Source organism: Dasypus novemcinctus, chromosome 3 (genome assembly GCF_030445035.2).
Source record: "Dasypus novemcinctus isolate mDasNov1 chromosome 3, mDasNov1.1.hap2, whole genome shotgun sequence".
Lineage (NCBI taxonomy): Eukaryota > Metazoa > Chordata > Mammalia > Cingulata > Dasypodidae > Dasypus > Dasypus novemcinctus.
Window position 1 is genome coordinate 109,365,983 of NC_080675.1, and position 20,050 is coordinate 109,386,032.

Below are 20,050 nucleotides of genomic sequence, written 5' to 3' on the forward strand. Positions count from 1 at the left end.
GCCCACCCCTACTCTCTCAGGACTTAACCTTATAGTGTATGCTCACCTAACTTTCACCTGCCTCAGCCCATCATTGTGCAAGGCAGGTCAGAAGTGCTGGAGAATTAAAACCCCTAGCAGCAGCCCTCAATCGATGATTGATGGGCATTGGTGTATAAATATGCCAGCTCCCTTGACCTGGGTGCAATAACCCTCAAGAGCATCTTCTGCACCGACTCCCAGAGCAGTATCTCACTGGATAATGCACTCTCTATAAGTTGCCATCATGGCTCCCCTACCAGTTTTTCCTAGATCATCTTCTAAGTAAACTATTTGTACTCAAATCCTTGCCCCAGAATCTGCTTCTGGGAAAATATAAACTAAGACTTTAGTCTTATTTACTTTTGACCCAAACTAAAACAACCTTAAAAAATTTTCACTATTATCCACACTTTGCAGATGAGAAAATGGAAGTAAAATAACTTCTCTAACCCCACATTTGGTAAGTGGCAGAGTCAGAATTGGATTCCAAAAACCATGGTGTTGTATGGACTCCCATGGTCTCCTGCTGAAACACACCCACCTTGCTGAAATCAGTAGGTCACATCCATAGCATTTCCCATATCAAAGCCAGGAGCGTGTATTGTGGGGAAGAGAGTGGAGACAGAGTATTACATTCTCTCACTTAACTCCAACTCCTCCCTCTGACAGTAAGATTGAAGTTTAAAGTTTCCAGATTTTGTGTGTGTGTCTTTTTCAATACCCAGAAATTCATCATTGCAGTGTTGGGTAGAAGATGGGTTGAATATGACATGGGATACCAAGTACAGTACAGTAAATTATTTCAATGGCGTGTTATCAAAGTACCCATTTTTATTCCTTACTTCCCCCTCCCCCCCCTTTCTTAAATACAAGAACAATTACTCTGTTTCATCACCCAAGAAAATTAGAGCAATAGAGTCCTTGGAATTTTCTGTAATTCTGAATCACCTATTTTTTTTAGGTCCGAGGACTCTTTATTACTTAAAATTGTAAGAAAATATAGAGGGCAAAACAATTTTGGAAACTCCATGTACTCACACAGCTTCAACAATGATCAGCATGTGGCCAATCTTGACCCATCTACACTTGACTCCTGTCCCCTTGCCCATATTATTTTAAAACAATCCCAGACATGATATCATTTTGTCCAGAAATATTAGTCTATATTTCTAATAAAAAACAAAGCCAGTTAACCATTAATACACCTAAAAACAAAATCAACACTATTTTCTTAATATCATAAAATATCCAGCCTCCACATTTCCATATGTATTATAACTATATAATACTAAAGATTTATTTATTTTTATTTATTTAATTCCCCTCCCCTCCCCCGGTTGTCTGTTTTCTGTGTCTTTTTGCTGCGTCTTGTTTCTTGTTTCTTTGTCCGCTTCTGTTGTCGTCAGCGGCACGGGAAGTGTGGGCGGTGCCATTCCTCGGCAGGCTGTTCCCTCCTTCGCGCTGGGCGGCTCTCCTTATGGGTGCACTCCTTGCGCGTGGGGCTCCCCTACGCGGGGGACACCCTGCATGGCGCGGCACTCCTTGCGCGCATCAGCACTGCGCATGGGCCAGCTCCACACGGGTCAAGGAGGCCCGGGGCTTGAACCGCGGGCCTCCCATGTGGTAGACGGACGCCCTAACCACTGGGCCAAAGTCCGTTTCCCTATATAATACTATACTGTACTATAATTACATCATAAGTGTATAGATACACACAAATGTACACATATAATTTTTAAAAATAAAGTTCACATGCTGTGGTTGTTTGAAACACCTAAAGTCTCTTTTAATTCACAAGGTCTGGCAACATCATTTTTTTCATGCAATTTTAAGGGCATTTTCTTAAGTTAACTGAGGTGAGTTCATCTCAGGTAGATGATGTTGAGAAGTGTCTCAGGTGTTGAGAAGATAGTGGGAATCTCAGGCACTGGGGACAGACAGGGTTGGGAGACCACAGGCACTATTATATGTGGGAGCTTTTTCTTTGGGGTTTTAGCAGGGCTACAGAGTCAGGTGGACCTCCAGAGTCAATCACTGACACCAAGTGCTCCAACTTGACACAGTCCCAGGGCCTGCAGTTTGAGTACTATGGTTATCTGAACTACACTGCCTGGGATTAGAGGTAAATGGTAGACCCAAGAATGCAGGTTTGGGTGGAGTAAATCTGGAATCCATGATGCTAAATGAACTGGGGGGCCGATAGATGGGGAAGGAGACTGAGGAAGCCCTTAGGCATTTTGCATTAAATAGGTGAATGTAAATTCTAAAATTATCTAAATCTGAATGCAAATCTAATATCACTAATTGTTCGTCAGATTTAAGGATGCTGTTAGGATGTAAACACATGCTAACAAGACAGAGTCATAAAAGATAAATCTGGGACTTTCTTGGCTTGCTAAGTGCCCTGGGTTCCCCTTAAAATGAAGCTAGCTACAAGATAGGGAAGGGAAAGTAGACATAGCTTCCTTCGCTTCTCTGTCCCAGAAATTCCCACTTTGTCTTCTGGTTTTATTTTACACACTTTTCCAGATGGCTTCATCCCCAACTGCCTGACCACTCTGGTTATTCCATTCTCTCCTTCACTCTAAAACCAGCAATCTGTGCTTCCCCTTCCGCCTCAAGCCCTCATTTGTCCATTTCTTTTTGTTTGTTTTTTTATTTTTTATTTTTTTTGTCCATTTCAATTAATCACTGGTGTCTTTTCTATTCAAGCTCCACGCTGGTACCATCTTCTGCTTGAAGTTTCCCTTAAGAACAATCTCCCCAGGGTTCTGGACCACTCTCTGTAATAACCCAGATACGACAACCTCCCTCACACCACTGGCCCCCATCCTTTCTACTCTGTGAAAGAATTGTAGACGTACCAAATTGTACATTTTATGTTTCTACTTTGTCTCTAAGTTACTACTAAAGATTCCCTTAGAAAGTTAAGAAAGACAAAAGATGTTTTCCTTTGTATCTGAAAGGAAAGCCTCTCCTCCACAAAACCCATCTGGCTTTCCCATACACATTAAAAAGGAAAAAAAAAGTTCACACTTAGAATTTTGAGTGGGAGTCTTTTTTCTTTCCTTCATTTATTACACTGCAATCAGCCCTAGTTATTGTAATTAGCATTTAGCATGGAAAGAACAGGGTAACTACTCTTCTTTTCTTGTAATGTCTTTAATTCCTCATTAGCATCATTTTAGTTGCCAAGCAACCTTCACTTTTATGTTCCATATTTGAAGAGATTATATCAGAATTATTTTTTAAATCAATTCTTTTTAGAATTGAATAGCAACCTTGGGTGCTAGCACACCTCTTCATAAATACTAATACTGATTTCATGATCCTAATTGTTTAAAATGTGAATTATGGAAAGCAAAAAGTTTTTTTGATAGTGAATCTAATGTCAAAAAGTAAATGTGATTATAGTACATGTAAATATGCATAGGAGAGAACCTAGAAGATACACCCAAGAATGTTGAGAGTGCTGACGTTGCTCCCAGTGGTAGAATGGGTTTAATCATCTACCTTTTTACTAATCTGTATTTTTAAGGTTTTCAATTGTGAACATGAACAATTATTAAACTTACTAAAAATTTGAAAGTATATATAAGAGCTAAATTACTGCTAGAGATTTGTAAATACAAGTTATGAAATAGTGAGAAATAAATGAGACATCATATTAAAAACATTAATATAAACAGTATGTTTTTCATAATAATTATCCTGTTATTTATTATCGGAATAATATATTTAAAATTGATTTAAGAACAATATAGATTTGTCTATTTGAATAATTTAGAAAGAGTGAATTTATATTTGGTTGGTTTTCCTAGTCTCCAAGGATATTAGTGCTACAAACAGATCAAAAGCACTTTCTTTAAATATACAGATTCCTAATGGACTTTCTTCAGGTTTACATTCAATATCATGATTAAGACTTCATTACAGGGAAGTGGACTTGGCCCAATGGATAGGGCATCCGTCTACCACATGGGAGGTCCGCAGTTCAAACCCTGGGCTTCCTTGACCCGTGTGGAGCTGGCCCATGCACAGCACTGATGCGCGCAAGGAGTACCCTGCCATGCAGAGGTGACCCCCAGATGGGGGAGCCCCAAGCACAAGGAGTGCACCCCATAAGGAGAGCCGCCCAGTGCGAAAGAAAGTGCAGCTGCCCAGGAATGGCGCCACACACACGGAGAGCTGATACAGCAAGATGAAGCACCAAAAAGAAACAGATTCCACTGAAAAGGATAGAAGCAGTCATAGAAGAACACTCAGCGAATGAACACAGAGAGCAGACAACTGAGGGCGGGGGGTGGGGAAAGGGGAGAGAAATAAATAAAATAAATAAATCTTTTAAAAAAAGACTTCATTATACTTTCTCCCGGGTATTTTCAATATCAGACTTCATTTCAACAGTATCACAATGAGGGAAAACTAGGCTCTGATCTACAAAGTGACTAAGTGCTGTGGTTTTAAGCCAATGACAAACTCGGAAACAGAACTGAAGGCATTTTTTTTCTCCAGCAATAACTTACTGACAAACTTTTCTTGATCATCTGTAAAGGTGAATGATATAGAATTATATGCTGGATTTAATGAAATTTTAATTAAAATGACAACTGAATATTCACCAAATCTTTGGATTGGAAACTTTTTGTCAAGTTTAGAATTCATAAAAGAGAAAGAGAAACATGGACACATTTAACCACATAAAAATTTTAAATGTCTATATATTAAAATTCCTAAACCAAAATAAAAGTGGAAATGAGAGTGGGGGAAATATTTGAATGACTTTCAAAGAGTAAATAGCTTTATACATATACATATACATACATATATATATATATAAACTTTGCAAACATCTAATAATAAAAATGCTGAGGCAAGTGATAAATTGGCAAAGGATATAAACAGACAATTCACAACATTGCAAATACAGTTAGCAAACAAACTTATTTTAGAAAAGCAAACAAAAACCATTCAACAAAAGCTTGGTTATATATCAATAATACCTGTTCCCATGTAGCAGGAAGTGAAGGCAAAGGATTAAACAAATGGATGAGAAATAAATACAGACAACATATGATACATGAAGAACAGAAGTTCACAGAATTGAAGGTTGGTGGTTGCCTTCCAAGAGATGGCTTAATCTTGGAGAATTTTTAGAAGAGATGAATGAAAAAACACAAGGTAATTTGAGAATGAGAATTTCTCAGTTTTAGTTGAGTTCCATTGTCATCTCTTTAGGAAAATTGCTCAACTCACTGATATGTGACTCCCTCATCTTTTCGGTATATAGTTACTTTCAAGTACACGTCCAGAGTTGTTTCATAAGATTCTTAGATAAAAGAAGCAAAACAGTGGCAACAAATTAATACTTTCTCCTAATTAAGTGATACAAAATAAAACTTCAGTTTTGGGTTCCCTTTCCAGCTCAACACCTGGGAGACAGTGATGTGCTGGTAAATGTTTAACAGTGGACTTTCCAGGAGTGGGTTTGAGGAGGAAGCTGATTTCCATGTTGTAAATAATCCCAACATAGACAATGTCAAACGACTATAATGACTTCCCTGAACAAGGAGCTGGGAAGAGACAAACGGTGGCACACCACTATGGAGCATTTATATCATGTAGCTAACTGCATGATTTAAGTAACTGCAAGAGCATAGATAACAGTAAAATGTGGTACTATATTAGGAACTCACAAATTTTGAGTATTTATCTGTATAAAAGTTTTTATTGTAAATTTATATAATTTAATTTTTAATGATGGCTGTGTTTAACAACCAGCTTGCAAAATTCCTGGAAATTTAATAATCTGCTCTCATGAGCTGGTATGGGCCAGTCCAGCCACCACTGCTGGGAGATAATGAAACTCCCCCCTCTCCCCCCCCAATTTTCTCTCTCTCTAAAGAAAGCAAATAAAACCCACATCATTCTCTCTGTGTATTCGGTGGCACATGGCTTTCGCCCACTCCCCACCCCTGGCCCAGGGACTCTTTAACTCAGTAAGAATTACATAGTCTACAAGACCCAGTATAAAATGAAAATGCAGAGTTCCTGTTAAAAGAGTATTAAGAATATCAAGACCATGACAGCAGAGGATTAAAGCAAGTGTGGGGTCCTGTGCATCTGTATAGGTAGCACGTCCATGAAACTGGCCCTACTTACACTCTTCTGCTTTCCTTTTCTTTTTCTCCCAACTGTTCAAGGACAGTGCCCAGTAGGATGCAGCCCAGACCCACTATTCCTATAGAACAAGGCACGAAGTCCAGCAACTGTAAGTCCTGCGGGTGTAAGCAGGACAGGTGAGCTGGGGGGAGTGTGCCTTTAGATGACCTTCTCCAGTCATCTCATAATCCAGCCACTGTGCTTTCGGTCACCTGTTGAACAGAGAGCTTTTGCTTTCAAACCATTTTCCTAATGGTTTTTCATCACAGACCTACTAAATTTTATGCCAACATAGAGTCTTTAAAAAGTCCTCTGGAAAAGTGATATTTTTGAAGTACTCAGGGGAAGCCCCTCTTCTGTTCCTCTGGGCTAAGCCTCCACTTATAGGCGTCTGACCCATGGGAGAAGGGCATGAATGGGAGACGACCTCTGGCCCTTCAGCACCACTGAATACTGTTTTGAGTGTTGCCCAATGGTGGAAAAGTTGACTAGGATGTGACCTGGGAATGCAAAGAATCTAATTGTTATAGAAGACATCCAAACTCTATTTTTGTGGCTGAAACATCAACAGGCTGTTAAGTTTTGAAGGGGGTTTACTACAGTGGAGAAAGAATAGAAATGCAGGACAATCTTGGTAGAATTGGTCCCAATTCTATCAGACCCTGCTCACAGGTGGGATCCTCTCTAATTAGATCTGGCTGAATTAGAGTCCCAAGAGTCTGGCTTCACCGTGTGTTGTACTAATCCATGTGGTTGATAAACCTATTTTCCCTGTTGTTTCTCCAGGGTTTTCATGTCTTTTAGGTTTTCCAAGTGTTTCTAGAAAGCACAAGAAAATGCTGAGAAGCCACTGTGTCCTAGAAGCAAGTATATTATAGGACGTATTTCTCAAAATCGGTTCATAGACCACTTCTGTCAAAACCATGACTTCTTGCTGAGTGAAGTCCTCTGGGGCTGCCCTACAGGGGTCTGGATTCTGAGCACACTCTCCTGATGGCTAGTCATGTTAAAGCTGGAGAATTTCTGATACAGTGAAAGAACATGAGCCCCGGAGAGGTCTCAGCAGCTCTCTCTCTAACAGGCAGGACCACCTTCTGTGGGTCATTTAACTTCCCTACACTTTGATTCCTATTACTTAAAAAAAAAAAAAAGAAAATAGTATCCACTGCAAAGGGTTGTTGTGAAGATTAGCTGGCTCAGTTCAGGTGCAGGGCCCAGTAAGTAAGTGTTCAACCACTGTCAACCTAATGTCTGCCTGCCCTTTTCTTTCAGCAGGTCTCTGGATGGATTTACTGAAATGAAAGACTCAGAATTCCTAACACCTTGTTTAACTTATGCATAAGCATTTTGAAGATTGCTTCTGTTCTCTATTACAGAAGGAGGCCTGCTAAAGACCATCCAGGAGAGCACAGACAGGTGGGTGAAGGGGATTTCCCATATTCTCCTTTTTTGGGCCTGGCAGTACTGTCCCTCACACACAGAGGAAGGCAGATGGGCCAGCCTCAGGCCCTGGGGGATGCCCGCTTGTCAGCCGGGCAGCAACAAGCAGGACTCCTCTAAACATGCAGCTGTCCAGTCACACAGTCCTAATCCACTCCAGGGGGCTAAGCATAGTCATGCTTTTGAGCTGCTCTGATGTCTAGAAGCCTTGGGGCAATGGGCACCCGAGGGCTGTCCTTTACATGTGAATCCTTGTGGCTGTGGATCCCAGCGACTGTGGAGTCCCTGAGGAGGCTAATGTGACAGCTGTCGTGTTTTGCACGAAGGGTCTGTTGTTAGCAGGGCCAAAGTTTTGGAACCACTTCCTGACTCTGCATTTGGATTTGAAACTTGGACTTGCTCATTCTTGGATCCAAGTTCCCACCGACACTCATGATCCTTGGCTTCTGGTCTTGTGCTCCTGTTGCCTGCAGGCAGCTCGCTTTGGTGTGCAGACTCGGTTGCAGAGTGGTGAGAATACCTAAACACTTACCTTTGACTTGGGGGGAAGTGTGACCCCAATAAGTCTGTATTTACCTTTCTTGGCTCTGATTTTACAAACAGGTGTAGTATTTTACCCTTAATAAGTTCAGGTCTATAAAATGCTTTTAACATTCCATTACTTCCTGGTAGGGGAAACATACCTATTAGTTTGGGGACATTTCTAATTTGGAAGGTCTTTGGGTAGCGTTAGTACAATGCAGACAGTAATGAAATAACACTTTGTTCAAGAAAGGATTTCAGGTAGAGGCTAAGCATGTAGACAGAGTTTGATAAATGTTTCTTAAGTTGAATGGAGTTTAATTTCTCATCTGCCTGCAGAATGGTGGGCACAGACACATGCCTGCCCTGAGTGGAATGCAGGTCTCCCAGAGCATAGTGAAGCCTGCCCTAGGAAAGGGACCCCAGGTTCCTCCAGCTCAGGTTGCAAGAACAGCTGCTGAGTACAGGGAAGACAGGCAATAAGCAATGTTCTTTTTCTTGAGTCTAGGGGTATTTTCTCATTTGTTCAATGGAGCGAATAACACCTGAGTTGTTTCAAGCATAAAAGAAAATGAATGAATATGAAACTCCCAGAAAAAATAAGCAGCAACACTCCATAAATGTAAGATGCTAGGATGTGTTTCCCTTCACACAGGTAAGACAAAGATGTTGAGTTTCTTCCCATACCCTGCCTAGAAGCAGAAGGGCTACTTGCTAAGGAACCTTTTAGGACACGGTTGCAGTTTTCTTTCTGATGCTGTTAAGAACTTGTCTTGCCTTCAGAATGGAACAAGGGAAGAGCTTTGTGAATTTGGATACTTAAGGCCCCAAATGCTGGCAGCCCTCTTACTACGTGAAAAAAAATTTAAAAGCCCGATGATCTCATAGGTCTTTTCTACCTCTAAAACAGATGGTGTGATTCACATACATTTGACATAAATGTACCAGGTTGTGATGATCTGCCTCATTATGCTCAGTTGAAGAGTGGATTAACTAGCAATAATATGTTAAAAATGTAAAGCATGACCTCTGATTAAAACAGAAGGTGGGAGTAGGTTGTTTCATGGTTAAAGCAATGCGCTATGACTCAAGACTCAAGTTTCAAATCACAGATCTGTAACCTTGTATGTGATATTGGGAGGCTTGAAAGAGCCCTTCGAAACAATCTTTAATTTGTACATGCTGGGCCCCCATCCTTTAACGCATTGTAGCAAGCCCTGCCTCTGACAATAATTGTGGATGGTAATTAATGGTTAATAATGGTAAAGAGAAAGCCATCAGTAAAGACTTCCAAATGCCCATGATGCTTTAGGCAGAATCCAGCATATTACATAGAGATGCTACTAAAATTCAAATTTTACAGACATTTGTAAATTTTTCAGAAAACCTCTCTGTTGCTTTTCCCCTTCAAGTCAACTGACTACCCTCTCCAGTGCTGTCCAAGAGACTTTCCGAGACAACAGAAATGTTCTCTATCAATGCTGTCCAGCAGCAGTTACCACGTGTGGCTTCTGAGCACATGAAATGTGGCCACTCAGGCTGAGGAAATGAATTTTAAATTTTATTTAATTTTAATGAATTTAAATGCAAATATAAATAGCCACATGTGGCTAGTGGTTATTATATTGGACAGTGCAGATCTAGTGATTCAATCCTAAAATAATGTGCATGAAGGTGATGTTGAGAGGACAATAGAAAGTAAATCAACAAGTCAGTCCTCATGTTCTCAAAACAGGTTTTCTTTTCCTTCTTTTATTTTTTTAAGTGGTGGGAAGAATAGTGGAATCCAGGATCTGAAGCTAGTGATTACCCAAAATAATATAATAATAATTCTGTGCTTCTATATTACTTCCCTTTCCTTCCACAGGTACTAAAATACCTAGACTCATTAACAAAAGGCTGAGCTAGATTGCTTTATTCTAAAGCAATACTTTTCTATGCACTCCCAAAGAAAAAATAGGAGGGTAGGATCCAAGAGAAGCATTAGCCTCCCTTCTGTATTCATATTGGACTGCCCTTAAGGAAACCTACGGAAGTGCAAGCATATATTTCACTGTAGATTTTTCTTTGTCGTAAGGACTGCCACTGATCCCCAGCTTTGCTCTCCTTTCTGCTTCAGAGTATACATTATACATCAACTGATAATCAAAGAGCAATAAGAGAGTCAAAATCATTGACGAAAGGCGCTGTCTCCCATTCCCTCCAGAATAGAATGTTTTCTTTTTTGCCTCTTTGATGTAAATTCTGTGACAGGAAACTGCACAAAAACCTGAGCTCTTACCTTGCTGCCATGCAGCATTCCCATGACCCAAGAGGAATGTGAACAAACTGTGGTTGTTCTCCCAGATCGATGTCCTCACCCTTGAGGTAGACTTACTCAAACTCTACATGTTATAAAGAACTTATTCTTGCACACTTCAGCTTACCACTGCCCTGTCCTTGGTATGTTTGTCCTGAGCAGTGCATTTCTCGGGTATCATACGCTCTAAGAGAAGAGCGTTTTGTCACTGCGTTTCTTGTGAACCGCCCAATGCAATGTGGATGCAATTAGGGGCTTAATCAATGAATCTTGATAATGGATAAAAGACTATAAGACTCAACGCGACTTTTTAAAAGCTTTTGGATTTTATGGCACGTTTATTTTGGGTTCAGCATATTTCAGGAAACAATGTTATCTTTTTGTCCTTGTAGGATTTGTTGAGAGAAGTGGATGAGGCTTGGCTATTTTGGGGAAAGGCGTACAGGAATTGGCCATGTATTATGTTAATATTAGTTATTATTTGGTGGTTAGGAAAAAAGCCCTCAATTCAGCAGGTAGTTGCATGGTTGGCATGGGAGGAAGAAAGAGAGCATGATATTATGCTGTTAATCCCAGTTTTCTCAACGATGAAATGGGAAGAGAATACAAATCTTTATTTGTGAAATATCCACAGTGCCCTGCAAAAGACCAGTAAATATGACTACCAAAGCTGTATGAAGAACTTTACAGTTTATTGGATTTGGCAATTAGTTGAAAGAAAGTAGATGACATACGGCTCATCATCAGCCATGCTTCCATTATTACTATTCGCTGTCTTCTTGTTTATCTCCTTACATGTGTATTTTCTATTTTGAAACACAAAGCCTTTCATTCTGCTCCCAAATTCATCCTTAACTGAAAGATTAAAGTGTAAAAATGAATTTTATAATAAAAAACAGTTTAAAATTTAAATGTAATTTTAAGTAATTATAAATTACTTAATTTCCTTTAATTAAATTTTAATGCTGAACTAGTAATAATGAAAATGCTCCATCCTTTCCAAGTTAAGAAGTCTACAACAAACAATGCTCAAAGTGTGGTTCCCAGATCCGTAGCATTAGCATCACCTGGGAAGTTGTTAGAAATGTAAATTCTCAGACCTCGCTCTAGACCAACTAAATCAGAAACTTTGGGGATGGAGCCCAGCATTCTGCATTATGAAAGACCCTACTCGTGCTGTTGATGCACTGAAGTGTGACAACCACTGCTTTAAACCAACATTGAAATAGTTGAAACGATTCATTGTGATGTTGAAAAGAACTGTGCTAAATGAGTATCCCGAAAATGCCAAATCTTTGTCAAGTTTACAAACAAGGTCTGGCCAAATGCTGAAGTTGTCCAGCCAATAATCCCTAGTTCTGAGTTTTAACTAATCTTCATCTGTACTACCTGGGATCTGATCAAGCCTCCCTTACACTCCCAGGAGACTGGGTGGCTGGGTTGGACTGCTGCTTCGGAGCCAGCCACACGTACTCATCTGCTTCACAGTGGGAGGCGGAGGAACACAAATGGGCACAGAGGGGGAAGGGTACACTGAGAATCTTTTAATTTTCCATCAATTTTAATCAATCCTCTTTTGGAGAGGAACAGACATTTAGTACTTTTCAATCATAATTTTACAAATTAACATCAAGAGATAGTATTTATATGGTAAAAAAATATATAGGCCATCTTTTCAGATAATTGCCTGTCAGCAGCACTAAGTTGTGCATGCTTGATGGTGAGTCTTGGTGATGACTGAGTGCAGCATCTGAATAATTCACCGGCAGGGTGTGTGTCTATGTGCTTATTTCTCAGACTCTTTACCCATAATCACAATGCTGATTAACTAACATCTTCTAGTTGCAAACATTCTGGCTTCTACTGAATCCTTTCCTATTCCACCACAATTACCCTCTAGGTTTTAAGGGGGAATCATTAAGACTTTATTTGTCCAAATGATTGAAAGGTTTTCAAATTTCTGTTTGATCACAATGTTTACACAAGTAAAATAATCTTTATGTGCCCTAAGAACATAAGGACAGAAAAGTGTTCAAAGCATCAGAAGCACAATACCATTTTGTGATATTTTTCATCATGTGAAAACCTCCATCCTAAAAAAAATGAAATGCAAACTCCCCTCAGTAACTTTTCTCACCTGAAGTTACACCTCTCACCACCACCTATTACACCCACATAGTCATGTGCCATAGGCACTGCAGACTGTCTCCAACATTTCAAAGGCTCTTTTGGAAGCTATTTTTAAAGCCAAAACGCAATCTAGCTTGCTATTTTATAAAGCACTTTTTAAGAAAAAACAAAATTTTTATGCCTGAAGGCCAACTCACCAAAAGATTGAATGCAGCTGTCAATGAGATCATCCAGACTCGCTCCTTTGGCTAAATGCCCTAGAGACACCATCATTCGGAACTGGGTGATCTGGGCCAGGCTGGGATGGGAGGAATAGGGACTGCTGGCTGGCTTCACCTCTAGTCTTGCTTTCGGGGCAGCTCTGCAGCCATGGGCAGGTTTTCTGGGGAAAGAGAGAAGGCAGTGAGTGTGTGCAGAGCAGCCAGGGGACAAATAAACTGCCAGCTCCAGGCTCTGAAGGCAGATTGGAGAGGAAAGGAGTAGAGATAAAACAATTAATCCCGCCAGTAGGGCTGATAGCATACCCCTCCCACTTGGCAAATGCACCAAACGGACTGGTTGGCTATTAAAGAGACATCTCCCTAGCAAATAATAGGGTGTGATTTCAGAGTTGTAACTAGGACTCTTCAACCTGGGGTTAGGATGGTTCTGTCTGGCTGTGTCCCAGTTTCAGGAGGAGAGAGGCAGAGGCAAGACTGTATCCTGGCAGTCCTTAGCTCCTACCAATAATTTTTAATTTTAGCCACTAGGCCACTGATTTGAGTTTTAAGAATTATTTAAGTTGGTATCATCTTCAGCTAAATTCACTCATCTGGGACAATACCAGGATACTGAAAAGGTCAGGAGGCCTCAGAAACATCTTTGAAGACTTTGGGGGAGAAGTCAAAGACTAAGGAACTATGGGCAAGGGGTGAGGGATTATGGTTGTGGTGTTTAAATTTCAAGTTAGGCAGGGTTTTCTCACAAAAATTGGTTGGATTTAAGATCCTGTTTTTCATTATTGACAACACACATATATGTTATGGGTCATTTTTATCACCAAACATCTTTCTATCAGGTCCTCACTTGGGTGTTCATCAATTGAAAAAGAAAGCAGAATTTGCAAGAGCTTTGGTTCAGAACTAAAAGTAAAAGGGCAAGTCTGGACCCAGACATTTCTTAGAATTCTAATAGGTCACCTCTGTCTTCTCACAGTTAGCTTTATCTTTGATCATGACCTCATTGGCACGAGACAACTTGTTTGGAAAGCGATATGATGAAGGTTAAACATTTTATTTTCCTCTCTAATAGAAAAAATAGAAATGTACACACACATATCTATAATCTTCTAAGGTTTAATGGTCACGGACGTTGTTGCTGGTAACTTCTTTGGGCATACAGTTAATTCTCCTCAGCCTATTATGTGTTTGGTGATTTCATAATTTACTACCAAAGAGGAGAAGAAAAAGAAAACAGAAATATACCTCAGTTCCTTAACTTTCGGTATTCATTATGCATTATGAAAAACACATGATGACATCAATTGGTCAATAATTGTTTATTCTATGTGTGAGATACAATCTCACCCAAAAAAGACTGAAGAAATGCTTAGGTAAAATTAAAATGTGGATTTTGGGAAAACGAGCCTGCTAAATGATGGTGTACTGAATAATGGGGCCACTCAGTTGCAGCCAAGCTTGCGGGGGAAACTCCTGGCCCTTCAGGTTCTTTTTCAATCTAGCTCCAGGTGCTGGTCTGGGGTGGGTGAGGGGTTCTGTTCTGACCTGGGCAGGGGGTGGGGGTGGGGGTGGGAGGCGATGAAATCCAATCAACAACAGGCTGTTGGGCATCTGCTAACTCAACGTCAGTGAGCAGACACCGCCCAGGACTCCTGAAAGATCAGATTGGTGTTACAGGACTCAGCTGAGTTTCTAGCTATTACTGAATTTTCTACAGACTCGGTGGTTGCCCCAGGGCCAGATCAGATTCTGAGAACAAGATAATATAATAATAGCTGTATGAAATGATACCCTATGAAATGGCAGGCAATGTGCTGGGGAGTTACATCCTCTTTAAAGCTTACAGCCCAGAATGATGCTATCTCCATTTTATGAAGATGAAGCTGAGTTTAACAGAGATTAAATGGCATAGTCAAGGTTATTTACAGTGCCTGGAACTGTGCACTTTCCATATCAGAGTAAGCAAGTAGACCAAAGCAGACAGGCTTAAAAGGTCAACTCAAAAAAAAAAAAAAAAAAAAGTAAAATCCTCCAGAAGCATAACGATAACATAAAGACTGAACCTCAGGCCCTGCTCATTCTGCAGGTCCCCTGAACTATTCTTAAACCCCAGATTCAGTGGCATTAATTATATTCACAATTTGTACTACCACTACCGCCATCCATTGGATAGACTCTGCATGGCCACTTTTCAAATCCCTTATCTATAAGAGGTGGAGGTCTGGGCTCAGAAGGGCAATGTGACTGGCCACTGGTGGCAGAGACAAGCTAGAAGCCAGATCTCCTATGTCCCTGTTCCATGGTCGCAGCCATACTCCCTTCCCTTCCTGGAAGCTCTGACAACACTGAACCTGGGGCTGATTGTCTGGTTTTGGAATGAGCCAACAATCTGCCCTAGTGGCTGCCTCACCACCAGGAAGACCTCCACCAAAGGTGGGGTAGGGGGAAGAAGAAAATAGTCATTCTCAGTAGGTTTCCACACAACCCCTCCCTATCCCCTAGAGAAAAAGCAAGAGCAACCTGAGGCTGTGTCAGGCAGGACTCCTCCTGCCGGGGCTGGGGAGGTGACCACCGCATTCTCTCAACCAGGAGGTCCAAGGAAAATGTCATTTGTTCACTCAGTTGGTGGTATCACCCATTCAGGACGCCTAGACCTGCTCTGGTCTCTAATTCTAGTAAGGTTTCCTAGTGCAGCAGTAGGGAAACCACTTTAGTTCACAAGGTGATTCTAGGAGGTAGAAAGTTTTTACTGAAACTAGGAGGGACTGGGATAGATTCACATAGAGCCCAAGAACCAGAAGGGAGTATTCTGGATAGGAGGAAGAGAAGGGAGGATGAAAGGTGAAATCTGGGAAGTATGAAGGCCAGAGAGGCTCAGAGGGTTTGGGCATTAAGAACCAGGGAGAAGAAAATAATAAAAAACCAAATTGCAACTTAAGAAGTCTAGGGAGATGGGGGATAATCCGCACCATAAACTAGACAACTTTTATCTCTTGACTGGTTGCCACAAACCTTCAAATTACTCTCTCTCTTCTGGCGAAATGGCTGAAGATAAGAATTTATAAAATGCTTTCTTACAGGCAGGTATAAGGACGTTTTAATGAACTGTAGACCAAATGACCTCTATGCCGGCCAAGACATATTTTTAAAGAGAGTAGCCAAATGTTCCTGGCCAGCTCCCTTATTAATTAAAATAATAATGATGATGATGATTACATATAAAAATTAACATGAAAGTGTATTCTGAGCCTGAAAGTGGCCAAGTCTCAGTAGGGTTTGCTGAGGGAGATGGTCAAATTTATGAAGTAGTTTAAAATCCTCTCCAAGCACAGATACCTCAGTGGAGGCCACCATTTCTGATGGAACTTTTAATGAGCTTTTCATCAAGCCTAGAAGAATAAGGGATTAAATGGAAGAGAACTGGCACTTCCTCAACTTTCTTTGCAGGGGAAGTTGGCTTTTTTTCGGGTTTTAGTGAGCTTTATTTCCAGTCCTTTTCTCTTTCCAGATAATATAAACTCAATTTAATCTACTGAAGCCCCCCACCCCAGTCTAAAGCAAGGTACAGTGTGCCAAGAACCCTTGATACCAGGTGAATGTAAGTATCAAACGTTTAACAGGCAAAGCCTCCTGCTTCGACTGAGTATGGTTGTGCAGGTTGGACACTGCAGTCACATCAGAGTCCATGTGAATGGCCTGCCTGGAGTTGTGAAGTGCACAGCTTGCCCAGCCCTAAACAGGAGACCCGGTCGTTGTCCAGGCAGTTGCCCGGTTTTGGCCTTTGTGGGACAAAATCACACCTGGCTCCCTCTCCTCCCAAAAGCCTTTTCACTCACTGCCATTTGTCCGTCATATTGTGTCACCCCAAAACCCTCCTAAAATATCTCTCTCGAATCACAGTGGCGAGAAGTGGTTTGCAGGTTTCCGTCTCCAAAGTCATATGGTTGGCTGACCCACGGACATGGAAAAGTCTCTGGGCTGGAGGCAACCAAGCTCTGTTCCTAGTCTAAGTCCAAAGCTACCAACGCGGCGGGCCGCTCCGGGCTCCGCCTGGGCACCGCAGGGCCAGGAAAGACCGCCAGATGGCGATACCGGTGCCCCGCGCCCGCAGCAGGTGCGGGTGGCGCGGAAAGTCCAAGGGTGGGAGTCCCCGGCGCCCGCCTGTGAAGATCCGGGGGAGGGGTGGCCGGGCATCGGCGGGAGAGGACTAGGTCAATGAAAGGCTTCGACCCTCGCAATTACAGACCTAGCTGGGCAAGCAAAGGCCGGGCTGCGCGCCGACCCCACCACCCTAACTCTCTCGCTCGCCACCCGAACGCGGGGCGCAGGCCGTGTCCATCCCTCGTGCCGCTCTTCCCGGACTTCAGCCAGTGACCCCGGACTCCTGCCAGCCCCCACCCCCGGACAGCAACTTCCCGACGCGAGAGGCGCCCTGGCCCCTCGCAGCGCGCCCCCGCCCCCGCCCCCACCCCGTCAGCGAGAGGAGGGCAGGGGGCCGCCCGCGCTCGCCCCTTCCCCAAGAACGAACCCTGGCGCTCTCGTGGGTCTGGGCCCCGGGAGGGCTCGCCCGGCCGCCCGCCGCCTCTACTCACCGCGGAGCTTCTCTCGCCTTGCCCAGGGTGCCCATGGCCGCGGCCCGCGCTCCTCGAGCCGGCTCACCTAGCGCGGCGGAACCGGCTCGGCGGGGCGCGGCGCATCGCCGCCGCCGCCGCCCGCCTGGGCCCTCTCCGCCCCCGGGCCGCCCGCCCGCCGCTCTCGGAGCCAGGTGAGCCCGTCGCACGCGCACCCGCAGGCACAAACTTTGTGTGAGCGCGCGCCCTCCCCCTTTACACTCGCACACACGCGCACAGACACACGCGCACACACGTCCGCCCGCTCGCCCGAACCACCTGACAAACGCTGATGTTATCGGCTATGGGAAATGTGGGGCGCTCTTCAGCTCTTCTCCGAAACCTGCCCGCATTACTCGGTAGTGCCTGGAGGCCTGGGCCTCTCGCAGTTCCCTCCTTTCAGCCCTGCCTGCTACATTCCCCAGAAAAAGGGTTAAGTCCGAAGGGAGCCGAAGGTGTGTGTGTGGGGGAGGCTCTGGGTTATACTTAATCCCACCAACTGCGCGCCTCCCTCCACTTGAGCCCGAGGAAGTGGGGCCTCACCAAGCGGCTCTCGCGGGTTCCCCCATCCTCCCCCGACCCTTCTCGGACTGGCAGCCTCCACGCCGCGACCTGGGACCGCTGCTTGCGGCTTTCATTTCTGGCTCGGAAGGTCCCCTGGTCCCTTCTCAGGCTTCTCATATAGATCAGAGCCGGGGTCGGTGTAAGGAACTAATGCACAGTTGGGGATTTGACTTAACCTGCACGTTTGGTTCTCTTCTTGGAAGCAGTTTGCAAGACTGGGCTATAGATAAGTTCACCCGGCCCTGGCGGAGGGCTGCGGGTGTGGAGGTTTGCAGGCCTGATCCGTGTGGGGCCAAAAGGCAGCTGCCTGCCGTTGGTGAGGGTGGGAGACGTGGGGAGAGGTTGGGAGGCGTGGGGAGTAGTGGGGAGAGGTGCGGCGAGCACCGGTGTCCCTCGCAGCCCTGGCCAAGAATGGAGGCCCGTCTCCTCTTTGTACAAGAGATGGTGATGATAATAACAGCTAATGTCGATTGAATGTTTACACATCAGGCATCGTCCCGAGTTCTTTCTATACATTACGTCATTTAATCCACACCCCCCAAATACGGAAGGTCACTGCTTTAGAGAGAGCAAAAAAAATAATAAATTAAGGTTGAGAGAATGATATGCCTCTCAAATCATACAACTAGTAAGTAGCAGAGAGAGCTCCGACCCCTGCGAATCACTGCTGAGCTGTCCTAATACCACACAGCACACCCATTGTCCTCCTCATGTACCCTAACTCTAGCCACGACAGTTGTTTTCTTCCCAGTCATAATGTTCTGGACTTTAAAGCCTTCCTCTGCTATTTTATTTATGTATTTCCATACACTTATATGTTACTTTGTCCTAAAAAAAAAAAAAGGATTTCAAAATTACTTACAATGGTACGTAATTTATAAAAAGAATTGTGTTAAATGAAAAACAAAACACATAAAATGGAGCCTGAAATGAGTCTTTTAAAAAGAGATTCACCTCATAGAATCCAATACACTTGCTGCAAGTGGGACCAAAACTTGTCTTGTGGATTTCTAGTTGTCAGATGCAAAATGATCTAAAATTCAATACCTGTCACATGCAAGACAAAAAATAATTGCTGGAAAGGAGATCAACTCTTTTTGATACTGAGACCAGACAGAAATTTCTCCAGGAAATCCTCAAGAAGAGGACAAAGTCTAGGTGCTAGTGATATAAACACCAGGCATTGTGCAGAGTGCTTTCTATACATTACCTCATGTAATAAACATGCACCCACCCCCTCACCCCCTGCCCCTCCCCAAGTAGGAAGAACCAAGCCCTGATCCACCTCTCTCTGTATATGAAAGGCACATGGTGCATGTTTGATTCATATTAAATAATGACACTCTTCCTGATTTACAAGTTCTAAGGTTCAGGCATTTTTAGAACGATCTATTATACCCCCTGCCTCACATAAGCTGTACAACTCTATCAACCAAGTTCTGTGGACATCTGAGGATGGTTCCGTGGAAGTCTGAAGATAGTTCCACACCCACATGGTATGTATATTCTGCCTTTACTCCCATCAGTCCTGAGCTGTAAGTCTTTCACTTTGTTCACAGAGGAGATCGTCTCTGATTATCCAGCGACCCTACCGCAGAATAAACCCTTTACCACTTTCCCCCTCAATACTTACATTTTATATTACCATGTAATATTCTGTGTCCTCATCTTATCTCCACAAGTTAACTCAGTTATTTGAGGTCACAGATCAGGTCTTATGCTTCTGTAGCTTTCATAGAACAGCCAATATTGGGCAATACCAGTGGGAAAGTCCCAATAAAATCTGTTTATTTCACTTTTGAAATGTACAATATGGTGACTTCGAAGGTGATTGGGTCCTTCTAGATTATTTCTGGGAAAAGGGTGCAAGTTTTCCTTCTAGGTCCCCCACCTACAACAGGATTGATGCTTGCTGGCACCATAACCCTCCTTTTCATAGGACCCCCTACCTGGGCTTATCTGAGGCCTTCATCAGCTCTTCCCTATTGCTTCACTCTTGAGAATAGAACCCCTTCCATTTCCTTCATTGCATTGAGACTTCAGACAGGAAAGGCCTTGTATGCAGCAGGGGGGTAATCCATATT

General features: G+C 43.0%; 1 protein-coding gene and 1 pseudogene across 4 annotated transcripts in view; one reads left to right on the forward strand and one right to left on the reverse strand.

The window, feature by feature from the left end:
* RASGRP1 (RAS guanyl releasing protein 1) overlaps nt 1–18,379 on the reverse strand; it is a 74,098-nt gene extending 55,719 nt beyond the window's left edge. The window contains exons 1-2 of one of the 4 annotated variants that reach the window (XM_012528395.3): nt 17,946–18,379; nt 12,772–12,956 (exon numbers count right to left, since the gene is read on the reverse strand). In XM_012528395.3, coding sequence (XP_012383849.1) covers nt 12,772–12,847 — 76 coding nt within the window. In that variant the 5' untranslated portion in view covers nt 12,848–12,956; nt 17,946–18,379. Of the gene's footprint in view, nt 1–12,771; nt 13,129–17,384; nt 17,594–17,681; nt 17,864–17,945 lie in introns of those variants that run through there. The other 3 variants (XM_012528390.4, XM_004448250.4, XM_071214102.1) reach the window with 3 other exon arrangements.
* LOC101442968 (large ribosomal subunit protein uL11-like) overlaps nt 17,418–20,050 on the forward strand; it is a 57,660-nt pseudogene continuing 55,027 nt past the window's right edge.